A 19,865-nucleotide genomic window follows, 5' to 3' on the forward strand; every position below is an offset into this window, starting at 1 on the left:
TCCACAAAAACCTGGTTACCAGCTGTATGCAGCAAATGAATGTGACACTCCGCATAGCTTTAAAAGTGGATTGTTTTGCAAAGTAAATAAACAACTTTTAAAAATGATAACCGACCATAGGAAACAAAAAACAACGCGGCAACCCTCGATATCTTTAACGGCAAAATGTTATGTGCGGGATCTACATTTTGGTCTTTTGCTCCCGGACCGTTTTCAAGATTTTTTTCACTTTTCTTTATCTTGAAAAAGGTCTGAAATGTTGATCCCAGAACATGACATGTGGGCGTTAGATTTATCGTTACCGTGAGAGTAGATGCATTTTCTGTTTTCTATGTCTGTACGGCTGTGGTTTGCTGCGCACCCGCGGCAGTACTGCTCATGCCAGGGTTAGCCAACGCCTGTCCTCAAGATTTTACAACAGGTCAGGTTTTCAGGATATCCCTGCTTCAGCACAGATGGCTCAATGACAGAGCCACTAATTAAGCCACCTGTGCGGAAGAAGGGACTGATTGAGTCACCTGTGGTGAAGCAGGGACTAATTGAGCCATCTGTGCTGAAGCAGGGATATCCTCAAAAACTGACCTATTGGTAGCTCTTGAGGACTGGAGTTGGTTACCCCCCTGGCATACGGGTTTCCTTGAGTGCCCCTTCCTTATTATTATTATTATTATTGAACCAGACTTTAGACAGATCTATGCAATATATATGCTCTTCCCAATAAACCCAATTTTAATTCAAATGAAAGCAGAATGGTCAGTGTGCAAATAATAAGAAGTGAGACTCTATTACCCCAGTACCATTCCACTTTAACCACTGCAGAGAGGGTGTTATGTGGCTGAGTGCTCTTGTTACAAACTATGTTAAGTGGGGCTGCACCTTTAAAGAGCTTGGCTGTAACCTAAGACGCTGGCAGGGCGCCGAGCTGTCACACAGGCTTGTAGGACAAATGAGAAAATAATTCTTGTTCAGCATGTTCGGTTGGTTACCCTGAGTTTTCCTCCCAGCCTCACGCCCCGTTCTGCTACTGAGACATACAGTAGCAATACAACCTGCATGGTGACAGACGGTGTTTTGATAATAAAAGCAGCGTAACGCTGATACTATTACTACTTCATGTATTGTAAGGTTGTGCCTACAGCCAGAACAGTAAAAACCTGCCCGGAACAGCTTACAAACGCCAGGCCGTATTGGTACCTGAGGCAGAGAGAGATAACGTTACTCAAAGCCTCTAGGATCTCCCTAGGCTGTATGATTCCATGGAAATCTTGGTGCATGGCAGTAACTAGGATAAGGATATTATTAGGAACCACCTCCCTCTCCCACATAACCAAAAGGTCAAAGACAGCCCCTAAGCCTCTAATACTGTACAATATATATATATATATATATATATATATATATATATATATATATATATATATATAAATATAATGTAAAAAACGTGCATACATATGTATTAAAGTGTGTATATATATATATATATATATTGTACATTGTTTTATATATATATATATATATATATATATATATATATATATATATATATATATATATATATATATATATAAAAAACAATGTTTCTGGACTGTTAACATATATATATATTTATATATATAATCAAAAAAGAATAGATGATACCGTTCTGTGGACATATACAGTATATATATATATAATTTTTTTTAGACAACATTTTATATTATATATATATATATATATATATATATATATATATATATATATATATATATATATAGCGAGATATAGTACTTTAATTTATACACATACAATATGTATGAAATAAATACATACTGTAATCACACGTGTATATTAGACATTATAATGATATTGATGAATACATCCTGACCCCTTACACTATGCATATAACGCAGCGATCTGAGCTAGGAACAGTGCGTTCTGACTCCCGAGTCCTGACAAGCTGCCACTGGGACCAGCGAACATAAACAGCTGTGACTTGCAAATCCACTGCCCTTTCTTGCACTTGTAGATCAGATCAGGGGTTCATAATTACTTTGGGACATACATATAAGATCAGGGCTGCCGACAGAGGGGGGGGGGGGGGAGGGGGAATCTGGGACAACTGCCTCGGGCCTGGCGGTACCGGCCAATGATGAAAGATCGGCTCCAACTTCTGTGTCGGGCAGCCGGGGCCTCTGTGCCGCAGGGCCCCAGCTCTCCTCGGGTGTGGGGCCCCGAGACGGTGGGTTCCATGTATAGTTAAAATGGTTACATTCCATGAAGCACTCCAATGCCAGGTTAACCGGATGGTAAATGGCCCTGCAATCCTTCTCCTTTGAGGTTCACCACAGATCTGGGGAAGAGAACTCCAATGTGGATTTTCTCTCTCTCTCTGGGGGTTGTGGGTCAGCCTTCAGCCGTGTGGGGCTCCGCCGCACATAAACAGGAGAGGAATGTAACAGGGTGGATTCCATGTATAGCTGCTGAGCCCAACAGTGACCGGGTTAAATCCCAGACAGAGTTAATTAGGCTGTTGTCAGCTGGCTCATTAGAGGGCTTTAAAAGTCTAGCTCTCCTCTCAGTCTGGGATCTAGGTGAACCAGGAGTACACACATCCTGGGGCTCTGAGGAGGGGAGGAGGGGAGGTGGTGGAGGAGGTGGTGGAGGAGGTGGTGGAGGAGGAGAGTAGGAGGAAACCCTGGAACAAGGTCTATATGCAAAGGTGGGTTTGACTATACTCTCTAGGACAGGGGTGCGCAAACAGGGGAACGCGGGATTTTTCTGGGGGGGTGCGGGCGTGAAGCCCCGTGCTCTTCCCAAGAAGCATTTAAATTAAATGCCGGGAGACCGCGCATGGCCTATGCAACCTCAACTTTCCGGGATTGAGCCGGCTTCTGGTCACGTCGCCATGACAAAGCAGCATCAAATGACGCTGCGGGGTCATGTGACGCAGGGCACAACCCTAGCGGGACTAAAGACTGGGCTTTTATGACAACGGGTACAGCCCTGTTCTGTACTGTCCGTTTGACTGTCTAACATGCTGACAGTAAGATCCTTTATGTTTATTCTGATATGCGAAAAGTAAATTATTTTGTGTTCCATGTTTTGAGGTTGAATAAAAGCCTGAGGCCACCCACGTGTCTTCGCAGCCATACTGCAACATATGGCGGAGAAGTGGGATTCTGAACGGCCACGGCATCAAAAGGGCCACACATTGAATTAAAGGAGTTTCTGCACGAGCAGACCAAGGAAACCCAACCAAATGGACTATTACTGCAGCACTGGCACCACCAGGGCCAGCAGCAGGCCCAGCTCCAGGCCCAGCTCCAGGCCCAGCAGCAGGCCCAGCTCCAGGCCCAGCAGCAGGCCCAGCTCCAGGCCCAGCTCCAGGCCCAGCAGCAGGCCCAGCTCCAGGCCCAGCTCCAGCACCAGGCCCAGCTCCAGGCCCAGCTCCAGGCCCAGCTCCAGGCCCAGCTCCAGGCCCAGCACCAGGCCCAGCTCCAGGCCCAGCTCCAGGCCCAGCTCCAGGCCCAGCTCCAGGCCCAGCAGCAGGGAACACAGGATGAAAAGCTGTCCTAACTGCTGTCACGGTCCCCTCGGACTGGCAGACCCGCATTTCCGGAAAGCCCACTGGTTCTCTTGGGAAAAATGAAGCTGGCAGAGGACCCAGAGGCTCTTCTGTTAATCTTTGCAAGGGTCGCCGCTGCCCAAGACGGGCCTGTGGATTGCCTACATATGAACCTGTCCTTGTCTTCACATGAACACAGTGTTACTTGTTTTTTTTATGTCCTGTTTTTTTTTATTGTTCACATCCGATTCTTGTGAGTGAACATTGTCTTTGTTGTTCAATAAATTTCCCCCCATTTTATGGACTTTCTATTTTTAGAGCGTGCGCATCTCTGATTTGCTTTTTTGGGGTGTGTGTGTGTGTCTGTGTCTGTGTCTGTGTCTGTGTGTCTGTGTGTGTGTGTCTGTGTCTGTGTGTGTCTGTGTGTGTGTGTCTGTGTGTGTGTGTGTCTGTGTGTGTGTGTGTGTCTGTGTGTCTGTGTGTCTGTGTGTCTGTGTGTGTGTGTGTGTGTGTGTGTGTGTGTCTGTGTGTCTGTGTGTCTGTGTGTCTGTGTGTCTGTGTGTCTGTGTGTCTGTGTGTCTGTGTGTCTGTGTGTCTGTGTGTCTGTGTGTCTGTGTGTCTGTGTGTCTGTGTGTATCTGTATAAGCAATTTGTTTGACATGGAGAGGAGGCTTTTGATAGCATGGGAGACCAGACAGAAACATACACACAATCCACATTATTAACACATCCCTTTCATGTCTGATAGGCTAGCTCAGGGGGGGGGGGGGCATCTCAAGTCCTCAAGGGCCACCAACAGCTCAGGTTTTCAGGATATCCCTGCTTAAGCACAGGTGGTGCAGTGGAAGACTGAGCCATCTGTGCTGAAGCAGGGATATCCTGAAAACCTGACCTGTTGGTGGCCCTTGAGGACTGGAGTTGCCCACTCCTCGCCTACCTCCACCTTCAATACATTGAAGCCTGTTAGCAAAGAGGCTTAAAAGTACCCCAGCATATGTACACGTAGCAACAGTGTCTCTGATCACAGGAATTCCCCCACTTAAATGCAATTCTCATTGACATGCCTATGAAAGTACTAGTTTAAAGGAGCAGAACATGAAGCACTGCGCAATTTTGTTTATATTTTTTTTTTATTACAGGTGTGAAGCGGGGGGGGGGGGGGGGTCTCCGGACCTGAAGCCCATTAATTTCAGCCCTGCTTCCAAAGATACTTACCTCCGTGGGGAGTGACGGTATCTCTGTGCAGTTAAAATGTCCAATAGAAAGCCGCAATAGATGACATCACAGCTCCCTATTGGCCCGCGGGACGCGGGACATATAAACCGCCATTTCGTTAGGCACACAAATTCACCCGCAGAACCGCCACCCCCTACGGAGGTAAGTATCTCGGGATGGAGGGGTTCCCCGGTGCTGAAATTAATGCGGTTCAGCTCCGGAGACCCCCTACCTCAACCCTGTAATAATAAAAAATTTAAATCGCGCAATGCTACATTTTTTTTGCTTCTTTAACATACTCTTTTTATTACCCGTAAAACGCAGACGTGGGGGAAAAAAAGCTTGAAAAAGAACAACATTGCTTCTAGTTCGAATCAAATGCACAGAGAAAGTGTGCTGAAGTGCACAAAATTATACATTTGCTGTACACAGATACCTCGCATGATCTTGGTGAATGTAGCATCGTATCAAATGTATTCCTGTCCCCATAGCCTTGGAGTTGAAAATAACAGAGTGGATATAAGGAGCTTCTTTGAAAGCCTTGTATAAAAAAAGGGTTATTACATAGCCTGATTTCTTTAAAGCTGCAGTTCAGTCTTTTTTTTTTTTTTTTAATTTATTTTTTTACTTCAAAAGTTTCATGTGGGCAATCTCTAATTACCTAAAGAACTGTATAGCTGCAGGTCAATTCGTTCTCCATGTATTGATAGGCGAAATTTGGTGACATAATTAGAGCTGGCATATGTTTTTATCTGCTTCTGTCACTCAGTGGAAGCTCATGAATATTCATGAGCACTCCTGCACTGACATGTGCTAGAGGGAGGGCAGGGCTGACAAAGGGGTGTGCCAGGGCTTGTGACAGGACATGAAGGGGCAGTGCCTTAGCAAATGGCTGTTAAAATAGAATACAAGAAAATTGGTCTTTCAAAGTTGTTTTTTAAAAACAGAAAATGCTAAAAGTATTTTTTCTTACTACAGAACTGATTTATTAAAAAAAACACACATGCAGGATATTGACTGAACTGCAGCTTTAAGCACCAGATGAAAGCCGAAAATGATCACTGGGCTACTGAGTTAGAAACTCGGTTTGGAATTCAGCGATACATCCCACCCCGGAGATAACAGAGATTTCAAGACAAGTAGAGTCTAGTTGGTGGGAAAAAAAGTGAAAACTACAGGTGAGGTAAAAACTATTGTACTCTGCCAACATTGTGACATTTGAGTTGTTATTTATAATGTTTTACTATTACATATTGACTAAATGGTGCTTTTACATAAGACACCTTATGGTCCAATCACTTGAATTTGATGTATGTGCAATAAAAGTATGTTCTTATTTTCTCCGAGTCCTAATTTGTTGAGTTCGAGAATCTTGCAAAATCCTTTCCAATGGAAAAGACGTTTCCGCAATCATTCTTACCATGAGAAAGATTAGACAACGATCACCCGAATATTCCAAAACAGCGCTCATGGAAGCATGACTTAGACTGGTTTAACACATTAAACACTACTTCACTTTGTTCCCAGTTAATTTGGGGCATTTTGACCCATATCTTCTAAGCAGTGCTACTCCATATGCCATCTTATCTAATATCTTTTGGTGATGAGGCTTTTTGTCTGTCCTAGGAGCCGCAGGTGTGACACCGTCCCCCTGGGTCTCCTTTCATCCCCTTACCTTCCGCTGTGGCCGACAGCGTGGGATGGGGAGAGTGCGGGGAGGTCTGTGGGCAGTTGGAGCGGCGACCGAGTCGCCGGCGGCTCCCATAACAGGGCGCCTCCATTTTGTTAATCCTCGCGCATGTGCAGTGTAGTCGCACATGTGCAGTGTAGTCGCGCATGCGCAGAGAATCCCCTAGTCCGGCGGCCATGCTGGGGTTGGCGCCAGCGTGAGAGACCCTACGCGCATGTGCAGCAGGACCCCCAGAGCAGAGGCCAATAGGGGAAAGGCTCAAGACAGGGACGACATGTCCCATGAGCATCAGGGACTACATGTCCCATGAGCCTCAGGAACGGACGTCACATGCTGCGGCTTAGCCAATAGGGCGACTGCATTTGTAGTTAAGATAGTTGGGCAGTTAGTGAGTGAGTTAGTGTTAGCTGGGACAGCAGAAGTGTGTGTGTGTCTGTGTGCATGCGTGCGTGTGTGTGTTCGTGCATGCGTGTGGTCAGTGACCCACTGCACTAGGCCAGAGACCCCCTTAGGCCCCAGCTAGGTCCACACTCCCCTCAGCTTGTGGTTGCTGCAGGGACAGGCCCATAGATAGGGACACTGCCCTGTAGTACAAGAGTGAGGGACACCATCAGGACGCGGCTGCATTCTGATCTCAGGTGATCTGGCCCAGACACCTGCAACAAAGAACAATCTCATATGGTGGTACAATCCATGCGGGACCCACCCCACGTAGAGGCGGAGGCTTCGCGGTTGCCGTCACTGGATCCGTGGATCCCATCAGCATCACTGCACGCCCGGGTGCAGGTACTCAACTAAGTGCACCAACCATACACGGGCTAGTGGGGGCAGCGCTGTCTCACACACTTGGGTGGGTGATTGATCCGGTGGACACTGGGACGGTCCGGTGCCTGGAGCACCTTAGTTCATTGGGGTAAACTCCACTGGGGTGAGGACACGGGTCCTGCGAGGCCTGCGAGTGGGTATCACCTTTATTATTGGTTCTCTGATGTGTACAGTAAACTGTTATTGTTTTACCCGTGTGTATTCTTTATTGTCATGAAACGGGGTAATTCCACATAGTAGAATACCATGATAGGTGAAGACGCTACTGAGCATCAACTCGGGTACACCCCAGGTTCCCAGCAGCAAAGGCTCAGGTTTCCTGTGAGCCACAGGTATTGAATTGCATCACACATAACATAGCCCCACATCTCCCAGGACGCGAGGGGGGAAATTGCGTTACACAGGTAAATTGTGTTTTCTGTATCGTATTGCGGGAGTAAACAGCATGTCATTACTCATCGCGAAGTCATTACTCATCGCGAAGTCATTACTCATCGCGTGAAGCCATTACTCATCTCTCGAAGCCATTACTCATCTCGCAAAGCCATTACTCATCTCGCAAAGCCATTACTCATCTCGCAAAGCCATTACTCATCTCTCGAAGCCATTACTCATCTCTCGAAGCCATTACTCATCTCTCGAAGCCATTACTCATCGCGAAGCCATTACTCATCTCGAAGCCATTACTCATCGCGAAGCCATTACTCGTCGCGAAGCCATTACTCATCGCGATGCCACTGCGAATTTGGACAATTTGTGGCATGGACAAATTTCACAAAACACATTTGAAGACATATGTACAATTGTGTCCATGTGACATGACATTACCATTTCTGTTCAATTCTGGTGAAATATTGTATTTCATTTTCGCACATTTATGAGCATGGGCAACTATGGTGAAAATTACACCAAAAACGCAGAAGCAGGCAGAAAATGGTGAAAAAAAAGTGAAGATATTTGCACAACTCTGCTGCCAACCCTGTAACATTTGGCAGGCTAAAGCCGTTTATTATGTGGGTGAGGAACAACCTCAGCATCTGCTGTTTAAAATTTTCCTCGCCATCCTTCCCCTACCCAGGGCATATCAAACCAACTCCCTCATCACCTCCTTTTCCAGCACCTATTCCTTGGATGGGCATCGCTCCTTACCTAATAAAAGATGGAGCAATGTAGTTTACGGAGTATATACCATATACCATGGGCCCTCAACTAAATCCTGGTGCTGTTCAAATCACCCAGAGAGGCCAGGCTAACCTTATCCACACACCACTCCTATTTTGGGAGGAGTGGCTCAGTGAATAAAGACACTGACTCTGGCACTGAGTTTGAAGCAGGGCAACCTGGTTGAATTCCTGGTGTCAGTTCCTTGTGACCTTGGGCAAGTCACTTTATCTCCCTGTGCCTCAAGCACCAAAAACATACATTCTAAGCTCCACGGGGCAGGGACCTGTGCCTGCAAAATGTCTCTGTAAAGCGCTACGTAAAACTAGCAGCGCTAAATAAGAACATGCTATATACAGTATATATATTTTTTTAATAGTTCTCTCTCTCTCTCTGAGTTGGGAGAACACACACAATACAAAATAGGTTCCCTGCTTAACAAAAATAAAATGGGTAAAAGCTCCATGACAAACCATTAAGGACTATGTCAAAGCATCAATTATGTCTGACCAACTTGACAGCAGCTGGCGGTGCCACTGCAGCAGCCGTTACCTCTTGCCGACGTGCAGGAAAAAGCGTGACTGGGTAAAAATAGGAAACAGCCACTGAGCCGACTTCGAAGCAACAGCTTCTGCTATTTCTCATCTACACATCCAGATTACATCTATCAACAGGACAAGAACTACAGTACTAATCTATTTACACAACTGGTACATAGAGGCATTAACGGTGAAGAAGACCACTGAGTAACATAGGAGGTATGTCTGAGTGTCATTTTATAACCACAGTGCCAAGGAGAAGTCAATGGGAGAGATGCTGTAAGCAGCATAGAAAAGACTGATTGCAAGAAGCCACTTTAATGTATCTCAAGGCAGGGATTCATTGAAGCAAACAAGAGGACAGAATGGTGCTTATAATTGGGCATTAATTACACACCTAAAGCACTAAACAAAATATGGGGGGAAATTTCATTATTGTTTAAAAAAATAAAAACAAACTAATATATTCAGTTAAGATGACAAAAATCAACAACCCGCCAAAGTCCTACATAGTAACATAATATGAGGTTCACAGCGAGTGAAAGCACTCCGGCATGCAACAACTTCTATAAATAAGATGTTTAGCCGCTTGTGTTTGGGTTAAGGATTCAGACGTGTACTTATTGGAGCTAATATATAAAGTCACACTGTTAGCCATCTAAAGGGGCCGTCCCCTACCCGGACATAAAGTTACAAGAACGGAAGTGCCATGTTTATTACGTTTAATAATAGACAGGTGATAATAATTGGAGGAATCTTTAATGTAATGCCTTTAGACCGTATTAATCAAATGATTTGAGTGTTATCGCAATCTGTATCTGATATTTAATTTTTTCCTTATACACAGGCAAATAATCGGTATTTTTTTCTCCCTTTATTTGTGTCATCTGATGCCGTTATCAATCAAAGAGATAAAGGGGGAAACAGCATTTGCCAGATAGAATTACACTGATAACAGTTCTGTGCTAAACAAAGTGCACACGATGTAGATGTAAGCGTGATTTGTCCCCAAAGTGTGACTTCTTTATTAACTGGCTGGGCAGTGCTTTATTGTCATTTCCTGCTGCTTGCACCTGTGTGAGGTGCAGTATGGATTCAGCACCCATATACTCTGCCAATTACACAGGGTGCTGCTCTGTGCTCTCTGCTGTCAGTTAGGGCTCCCAATGACATTTCAAGGGGGGCACCGCAGCACCTGACTCTGAATAGCATTTGAAGAAGGAGACAGAAGCAACTGGCTCTCTCACTGACATTCTGAGTCCTAAAAAAACAGACAGCCAATAGCACTGACGTTGATTGCAGCTTAAAAATGCATTTATTATAATGCTGTAATACTCCATGGGCAGTTACTTTATTTTTTAGATTTTCCTGTGGAACACACACACACACACACACACACACACACACACACACACACACACACACACACACACACACACACACACACACACACACACACACACACACACACACACACACACACACACACACACACACACACACACACACATTAACTTGCAGATTTTTTTTTATCTAATTGAAAAATTAAAATGTTATACCTGGTAGATAATTTCTAACATTCATACACTCTCCCCCATTCTCCCCCATTCTCGTACCCCCTCTCTCTCTGTCATTCTCCCCCCATCTCTCTGTCATTCTCCCCCCTCTCTCCATCATTATCTCCCCCCTCTCTCCATCATTCTCCCCCAGACACACACACACACACACACACACACACACACACACACACGACAGATCACAACACACAATGACACACACCCCTTCATCTCTCTCTGGTCCACCCTCTTTCCTCCTCTGCTTTGCCCCGCTCCCAGGCTCCTTACACCTCCTCCAGATTGGCTGTTGCTGGGTAATTTAGCCAATCAGGATGGAGGAAATTGCCCAGCTCTCTCCCTGCTGGAGAGATCCCCCTGCAGTTAGAGATCTGCTGCCCTAGGCAGCCGCCTAGTTGGCCTAATGGCTGAACCGGCCCTGATTGCAGGCCAATCTGCCTCTGAAGCTGTTTATATCAGTTACAGGATTTCTAACAGGAAATACTTACATATAAAGTTCAACTTTATATATAGCCAGCGTGCTTACATTTGTTTAACGAAAACCAAACTTGAGAACTGGTATGTTTAAGAAACATAGCTCCTGCTAGCCCAGGGGTGGGCAACTCCAGTCCTCAAGGGCCAACAACAGGTCAGGTTTTATGGATATCCCTGCTTCAGTACAGGTGGCTCAGTCATTGATCTGTTGGTGGCCCTTGAGGACAGGAGTTTCCCATCCTTGGGCTAGCCTGTGGAATTCGCATTCAGAGTACCGGGGTTAGACTTGTATGTGCGCACAAAATAGCCACAGAGAGCACTTTCAATCAGAATACCGTTCACTGCAGCACCCTTTGGACACACATGTAACCTGCTCCCAGAGTAACAGTTCTCCCGTTATTTTACTGACAGTGAGATGTACTGCATGCTGGGCACTAACCTCCTGTGAGTTCAGGGTCTTCTCCATGTTATCTATATCCCTGTAAAACACCTGTTCCTGGTGCACCTGCTCAAGCAACTTTCTCTTGAGTTCCCATTGCTGGTAGAGTTTCTTGTTCTCTTCTACAAGAGCCTGGAGCTTTTCAGTGATCTGGAAGGCACAGGAATTAATGTGAAGATAATGGCCACTCTGCAGTCATATCTCATGTACTTCTCTGTTATCATTTCTCACGCCCCTACCTGTGCTGATAATCTCTGGTGTCTCTACATGTGCCAGTAAAACACTATGGGGTCACGTCTTATATCCCTACAAGTGCTGGTAACCGTGCGGATGAAAGCCCTTTATGGGATCAGGTCTGTGAAGGTAGTTCATACCTGTGCAACTTGGCTGCTCTCCTCTTGCAGAAGTGATTGTCCCAAGGTCACGGCACGGTTGTAGGTCACCTGGTGAGTATCTATCTGCTGCTTCAGCTCATGATGTCCTTTGAGCCTCTCACTGCTGGCCAGGACACCACGTATCGTCTCCCCAGCTTTCATTTCACGGGTCATCTCTGCAGCCCAGGAGAAATAGTCTCGCACCTGCAGCCCGAAAAAGACAAGCATGATTCCTCGAAACCACAATATCCAGCGATAACAGAAAACTAACAAAGATAATACCGTATGTGCTCTTTCCTGTTTAAATGTTAAGTCCAAGCAACACAAGAATATGCGTAATGGAAAATTATTAAAGTTTGTGAGTCGTGCACAGTAATGTCTCAATGCCCACTAAATGTCATATTACAGACACACTGCTCTGTGTATTACACATATACTGTATATATACATATATTTATATATACACTTTTCGTGTGTATTTCCTACTAGCTGGGGTTAAATCTGAGGCAGCAGTCTAATGCTCAAATAAGGAGGATGCCTCAGAGATGCGGAGTCGTGATTTGACGCACTGACGTCATGGGAATAGACGGAGCTTCACCGAGCGGGTTATCCACTGGGCGTTCCATCTTCCCCTGTTAGGGACGGCAATTGCCAGTTGGCCTTGATGTGTGCTTTCAACGTGCTTTCACCGTTTGGCAATCAGCCTGTGTGGATGCGCTTTCCTGGGATACCTCTTGGTATCCTTTGTGTGATTCCTGGGCAGTGATTATCATTAATCTCTCCCAAGCCTTTTATCTACCTCTGGAAGTGCATATCACACCACTCAAGATGCATGAAATAGTTTTTTTACTTTATTACGTACACCAAGGAGTGTGCGCTTTTCTTTTCTATAGATCTTCCTGTATATGTGAAAAGCTGCCAGAGGCGTCAACGAAGCATTCCATCTCTTCTTTACTTTTGAAAATTGGACTTTCCTATTGCCAAAGAGCCTGAATATTTAACAAGTTACTCTCGTATACTTTAAGACACATGCAGAGACACACTGAGAGACACACAGAGAGAGAGACACACACACAGAGAGAGAGAGACACAGAGAGAGAGAGAGAGACACACAGAGAGAGAGAGACACACACAGAGAGAGACACACACACACAGAGACACACACACACAGAGGCACACACACACACACACACAGAGACACACACAGAGAGACACAGAGAGACAGAGACAAACAGAGAGAGATAGACACAGAGAGACACCGAGACAGAGAAACACGCACAGAGAGAGAGAGAGACACACACACAGACACATTTTATTAGCTGTTGCCAGTTGTATATATATCCTCTCAAGTGTCCCGCCAAATAAATTAGGGAGACATGCCTCTGCTGAAAAAGGAGCGTACCTTAGCGATCTACTACTGATGGCTATGCAAAGTATATTTAAATGAGTCCCGTCCTACACTTCCTAAAAACATTTCTATACCAACTACATAAAGTGCATAATGAGCCGAAGGCACCAACCTAAGGCCTCGGTCCCGCTGCGCTCGTTGGCGCGGGCGGCAATGTAGCGAGTTCCCCACCAGCAGGGGAATCCTCGCGAGCCGGTCCCGGTCCCCCCTGGCGGCACAGCTGACTACACGCTGTGGCGCGTCAGCCGCTAGGAGACACAAGAGAATGGTGTTTCCTAGCGTTGACGCGTCACGTGGTGTGGCTGTGAGCCAATGGGGAGGGGAGGCTTCGGGAGGAGGAGAGGCTTCCGGGAGCGGGGAGGAGTGTGGAGTGAAAGCAGGTGCGTGCCTGTCTGTGTGTGTGTCTGAGTGTGTGTGTGTGTATGTATGTATGTACTGCACCGACACACTTTATTCGAGCAAATACCCAGTATGTACCTGGCAGATACCTGGAATGCGCCGCTCCACACCTCTGACAAGCCCCGTTGCGTTTGCCTTCCCAGCCTGGGTTCATGCCTGGCTGACGGGCGGCTGATCTGTTAAATGATCATGATTAGGATTTAATAGGCTGCAATGCTTCGCGTGTCTACCAGATGGCATAAATTCATGAATTGTAATGCAGTATATATATATATATACTGTGCAGTATTGCAGCCAGAGGTAATAAAATGCTTCAATCCCTGTCTGGAAAATAACCCAATGCACTCGGGCAGAAAACAGTCACAAACCTCAATACACCCGGGTATACCCGAATTCGTGGGACTAGCCGAGCTCGAATAAAGTGTGTCGCCAGTGTATGTGTGTGTGTGTGTGTGTATGTGTGTGCCTGAGTGCCTGCCTCTGTCTGTGTGTGTGAGTGCGTGAGTGCCTGCATGTGTGTGCGCGCGTGTGTGTGTATGAGTGCGTGAGTGTCTGCCTGTGTGTGTGTGTGTATGTGTGTATGTATGAGTGCTCCAGCCCGAGTCCGTGGAGGGAGGGGGGGAGGGAGAGTAGCGGGTCCCTCCTGCAGTCCGTGGAGGGAGGGGGGGGAGAGTAGCGGGTCCCTCCGCTCAAGCCACGCCCCCCCTCCCTGTCAAACCGCCCACCTCCCGCTCCGGCTCCCGCTCCCTACAGACCGCATATCGCGGTCTGTGTATCTCAGCGCACCGCCTGTCAGCAGTGCGGGTGCGCTGACTCTGGGAGCGGGGCCTTAGCCTAATGACTGGAATCAGCCTTTGAATAGGGATTTAATGAGATGGAAGGGATTTAATGCCCCCTGTACAATTTTTATAAACGAGATTGCACAGATCTGGTCTAATAAGATGAAAATATATAACATCCAGATAGTACCAAGAATATTAATCTACAAATAATAAGTCAAACCGCAGTTATAATCCCTAGAGCAGGAGAGGTGGAACCCATTTTGTTCTAACCCAGTAGAGCGAGGTTGCTCATGTTCTGTTCAAATTTTATTTAATCTCACCTGGCCTCAGTAAATCATAGCCTTCAGTAAATAGTATTACTTTGTGCTTGAAGTGCTTTCAAGGTTACAAATACAATCAACACAATAGATATTGTATGCGGTTAGTAGACAGTGTGCACAGCAACTCATCAGCTGGTTTAGCTCACACTGCTAGAGCTGTTGTTCTGAATAAAAGAGATTGGGTGGGTTCAATTTGTGATCCTGTTGGGTCTGACATCATACCCCATTCCTAAGGTGCTTTAGACTTGTCAACCCAATAACACTTGGTGTTCTCTGGAAAGCAAGTGGAATAACTTCTTGCAGTTAGTAGAGTTCTCTACTGGTTACATTTTTTTGTATTAGATATTACTGTGTGGTTCATTATTGCCACTTATTTTGGTTTGTGATATTATTTTTTTCACTTGTCACAATGCACTTTTTATAGTTCCTCTAATATTTTTTTTGAGCAACAGTGGGCTATCAACTGTTTCTATTTTACACCTTTATTGGTCCTGCCTTTCACGTGTAATAATATATATATGTTGAATAAGGAGTACAGTTTTGGTCACCAATCCATAAAAAAGACATGTTGGAATTAGAAAAAGTACAGAGAGGAGGCACTAAGTTAATAAAGAGGATGGATACTCTGATGTATGAGGAGAGACTAGCTAAATTAGAGTTGTTTACATTAGAAAAGAGGCGTCTAAAAGGGGATATGATAACTATATACAAATATATTTGGGGACAGTACAAGGAGCTTTAAAAAGAACTGTTCATCCCACGGGCAGTACAAAGGACACAGTGTCATCCCTTAAGGTTGGAGGAAAGGAGATTTCACGAGCAACAAAGGAAAGGGTCTTTACAGTAAGGGCAGTTAGAGTGGGGGATTCATTACCCATGGAGACTGTGATGGCAGATACAATAGATATCTTCAAAAAAAGGGTTAGACGTATTTTTTAGAAAGGAAAGGTATACAGGGATATTCCAAATAAGTAAACATGGGAAGGATGTTAATCCAGGGAGTAAATCTGATTGTCAATATTTGGAATAAAAAAAGAATTCATATTTCCTCTTATGAGATAACATTAGATGATATTTCACTGGGGTTTTTTGTTTGCCTTCCTTTGGATCAATATACTGTAAGTACGGATTAGGATAAAGTATCTGTCGTCTAAATTTAGCATAGGTTGAACATGATGAACGTATGTCTTTTTTCAACTTCATTTACAATGTAACTATGTATTTCCTACTAGCAGGGGTTAAAATTGAGGCAGCTGTCTAATGTTCATATAAGGAAGATGCCTCAGAGATACACTACTGTGCTACAGATTATATTTATCCCTGATTCCCAGCCAGCTAGTGTTCCCCTACAGGCTACACGTGATTTACATTTTGAAACCCTTCCCAACAGCATCAGCAAGAAGAAAACTCTACCAGCAAGATACACAGAACGTAACATCAGATAAAGCAAATGCTGCCCTCCTCCTAGTCACTGTGAAACCGTATGTCATTTTCCTGTGCCATGGAGAACATTTAATAGAAATGCATAGGTTATAACCATACAAATGTATGGAGGACATTGCGTCTTCACTCTTACGGCGGTTAAGAAGACATATAGCTTGCCGGCCTGCTCCAGGTCGGCCCTCCTGTTCTCTGCCTTTCTCTTCAAGGATTCCCACTTCTCCACCACTTCCTGTTGCTTCTGTTGCAAGTTCGAGCTCTGGTCGTCCGAGCACCTGTGGAGGACTTCGTCTGCAGCATCAATCACCTCCTGCAGCTGCGTAGAAGCAAATGACACTCGTGATACACCATTACAAATAATGTATGCTATTTTACCACAGTAGCACTCATCCTCGCGATACCTGATGCCCTCTGTGTCCCTTTGTAATGGAAATGCTGGTCTAATGAATGCACTAGGTGTAGTTAAACACAGAAAAGGCTCAAAATCTTATGAAAAGACTGAGGCGTGTTGCCTATGCTGTAAGTAATCCTTAGAATATGAGATTAAAGGTTGCAGAAGCAAAGTGGTGTTGTCCTTATGCCCTGTGCTATATGGCTATATGGGCAAGTCTGATTTTATGGCCAAAGCTATTCCAGGATGATTAAATTAGGATAACGGATTTCAAAATAGTCCTTATGTTTCAGAACAAATTCAGACAGATGTCTTAAGATCCCAGACTGATTCCAACATCTCCGCTGTCTGACGCTTTACAGAACATAGGATCCAGGTGGTAATCTTATAAATGACGGCAGATTAAAAGAACTGCTGCAGCTGGGTGTTGGTTTTTACATTGGAGTGGGAGATAAAAAAAGCCTAAACTGGGTGAATCTGATATTGCAGCAAAGGGCAATTTGTAAATTGGCTCTGATTAATGTTACTGTAAGCTTTAAATCAGGAGTCATACAGAATCCCGACCATGATCGGATCATCTGGTGATAGGGGAGCACCATGTACAGAACAGGAATATCTGATCCAGTACCTGGTCTCCTAGGAAGAGAATGAAAGACACCTTTAAGTGCAGAAATGTCAGAGCTTGTCCTTGCTCATTCAGAGATAGAGCGTCACGCTCAATAAAACAAGCAATAGCAAAGGCTGATAATCTGGAGACTGGTTGAGCCTGTCCCTGGTAACACAGTAACCCAGAGATGTCCCCTTAGTCTTAGTTTATGAAATCAGGGCGTTTCATATAAAAGCTGGAGCTGAATTAAGATGACAATAGAGATGACCCCATACTGAAATAGAAGGATCCACCACTTTTGGTTCATACCATTCTGATTTCAATACCTGGACTGCATTCACATCTCCACAACTCCAAATAATTAGGCGTCAATCAATCATGTAATTGGTGGTCAGGCTGGTCATAATTTAGCAAGATATTAATATAATATAATTATAATATAAGTAATATAAATATGAGACAAGAAGCTGTGTGAATTATCAATGCACAATCCAATTAAATTAAAGTGTAAAGAAAATATAATTTAGGATGAGTATAAAACTATATAACATACACATGTATAACATTATATAACATACACATGTATAACATTATATAACATACACATGTATAACATTTTATAACATACACATGTATAACATTATATAACATACACATGTATAACACTATATAACATACACATGTATAACACTATATAACATGCACATGTATAACATTATATAACATACACATGTATAACATTATATAACATACACATGTATAACATTTTATAACATACACATGTATAACATTATATAACATACACATGTATAACACTATATAACATACACATGTACAGTATAACATTATATAACATACACATGTATAACATTATATAACATACACATGTATAACACTATATAACATACACATGTATAACATTATATAACATACATATGTATAACATTATATAACATACACATTATATAACATACACATGTATAACATTATATAACATACACATGTATAACACTATATAACATACACATGTATAACATTATATAACATACACATGTATAACATTATATAACATACACATGTATAACACTATATAACATACACATGTATAACATTATATAACATACACATGTATAACATTATACAGTATAACATACACATGTATAACATTATATAACATACACATGTATAACATTATATAACATACACATGTATAACGTTATATAACATACACATGTATAACACTATATAACATACACATGTATAACGTTATATAACATACACATGTATAACACTATATAACATACACATGTATAACACTATATAACATACACATGTATAACACTATATAACATAAACATGTATAACATTATATAACATACATATGTATAACATTATATAACATACACATGTATAACATTATATAACATACACATGTATAACATTATATAACATACACATGTATAACATTATATAACATACACATGTACAGGCATACCCCGCATTAGCGTACGCAATGGGACCGGAGCGTGTATGTAAAGCGAAAATGTACTTAAAGTGAAGCACTACCTTTTTCCCACTTATTGATGCATGTACTGTACTGCAATCGTCATATATGTGCATAACTGATGTAAATAATGCATGTGTAACAGGCTCTATAGTCTCCCCGCTTGCGCACAGCTTCAGTACAGGTAGGGAGCCGGTATTGCTGTTCAGGACGTGCTGACAGGCGCATGCGTGAGCTGCCGTTTGCCTATTGAGCGAGATGTACTTACTCGCGAGTGTACTTAAAGTGAGTGTCCTTAAACCGGGTATGCCTGTATAACATTATATAACATACACATGTATAACATTATAAAACATACACATGTATAACATTATATAACATACACATGTATAACATTATATAACATACACATGTATAACACTATATAACATACATGTATAACATACACATGTATAACATTATATAACATACACATGTATAACATACACATGTATAACATTATATAACATACATGTATAACATACACATGTATAACATTATATAACATACACATGTATAACATACCCATGTATAACATACACATGTATAACATTATATAACATACACATGTATAACATACACATGTATAACATTATATAACATACACATGTATAACATACATATGTATAACATACACATGTATAACGTACTTCACCCTGTATATTGTTTGGACTGGTCACTTTACAGAAGAGTTTTCCTGACCTTCTCCAGTGAGGATTCTGGTTACAGAATGTCATGTCTTCTCCTATGACTGTGTGACAATGTATTTGACTGTGTAATTTGGGAGCATGGTCAATTTTAACTATATCTTATTGTATCTACATTTTACTCTATCTAGTTGATTCTAATTGAGTTTAATGCGTTCATCTCGGGGGTGTAAACTTCCTTTTCCTGCAATTCCAAACACTGAAGATAAAGAGTCAGCATAAAAGCTGTACAATGCCCGCGATACAATGCCCGCGATACAATGCCCGCGATACAATGCCCGCGATACAATGCCCGCGATACAATGCCCGCGATACAATGCCCGCGATACAATGCCCGCGATACAATGCGTGTGATACAATGCCCGCGATACAATGCCCGCGATACAATGCCCGCGATACAATGCCCGCGATACAATGCCCGCGATACAATGTC

At 43.4% G+C, this 19,865-nt stretch overlaps 1 protein-coding gene across 3 annotated transcripts in view; it reads right to left on the bottom strand.

Moving 5' to 3' along the window:
• The window catches only part of SPTBN5 (spectrin beta, non-erythrocytic 5), a 155,318-nt gene that overhangs the window by 74,735 nt on the left and 60,718 nt on the right, over nt 1-19,865 (bottom strand). For all 3 annotated transcript variants that reach the window (XM_075614318.1, XM_075614317.1, XM_075614320.1), the window contains 3 exons: nt 16,321-16,500; nt 11,836-12,039; nt 11,462-11,611 (listed from right to left, as the gene is read on the bottom strand). In XM_075614318.1, coding sequence (XP_075470433.1) covers nt 11,462-11,611; nt 11,836-12,039; nt 16,321-16,500 — 534 coding nt within the window. The remainder of the gene's footprint in view (nt 1-11,461; nt 11,612-11,835; nt 12,040-16,320; nt 16,501-19,865) is intronic.

Source organism: Ascaphus truei, chromosome 9 (genome assembly GCF_040206685.1).
Source record: "Ascaphus truei isolate aAscTru1 chromosome 9, aAscTru1.hap1, whole genome shotgun sequence".
Lineage (NCBI taxonomy): Eukaryota > Metazoa > Chordata > Amphibia > Anura > Ascaphidae > Ascaphus > Ascaphus truei.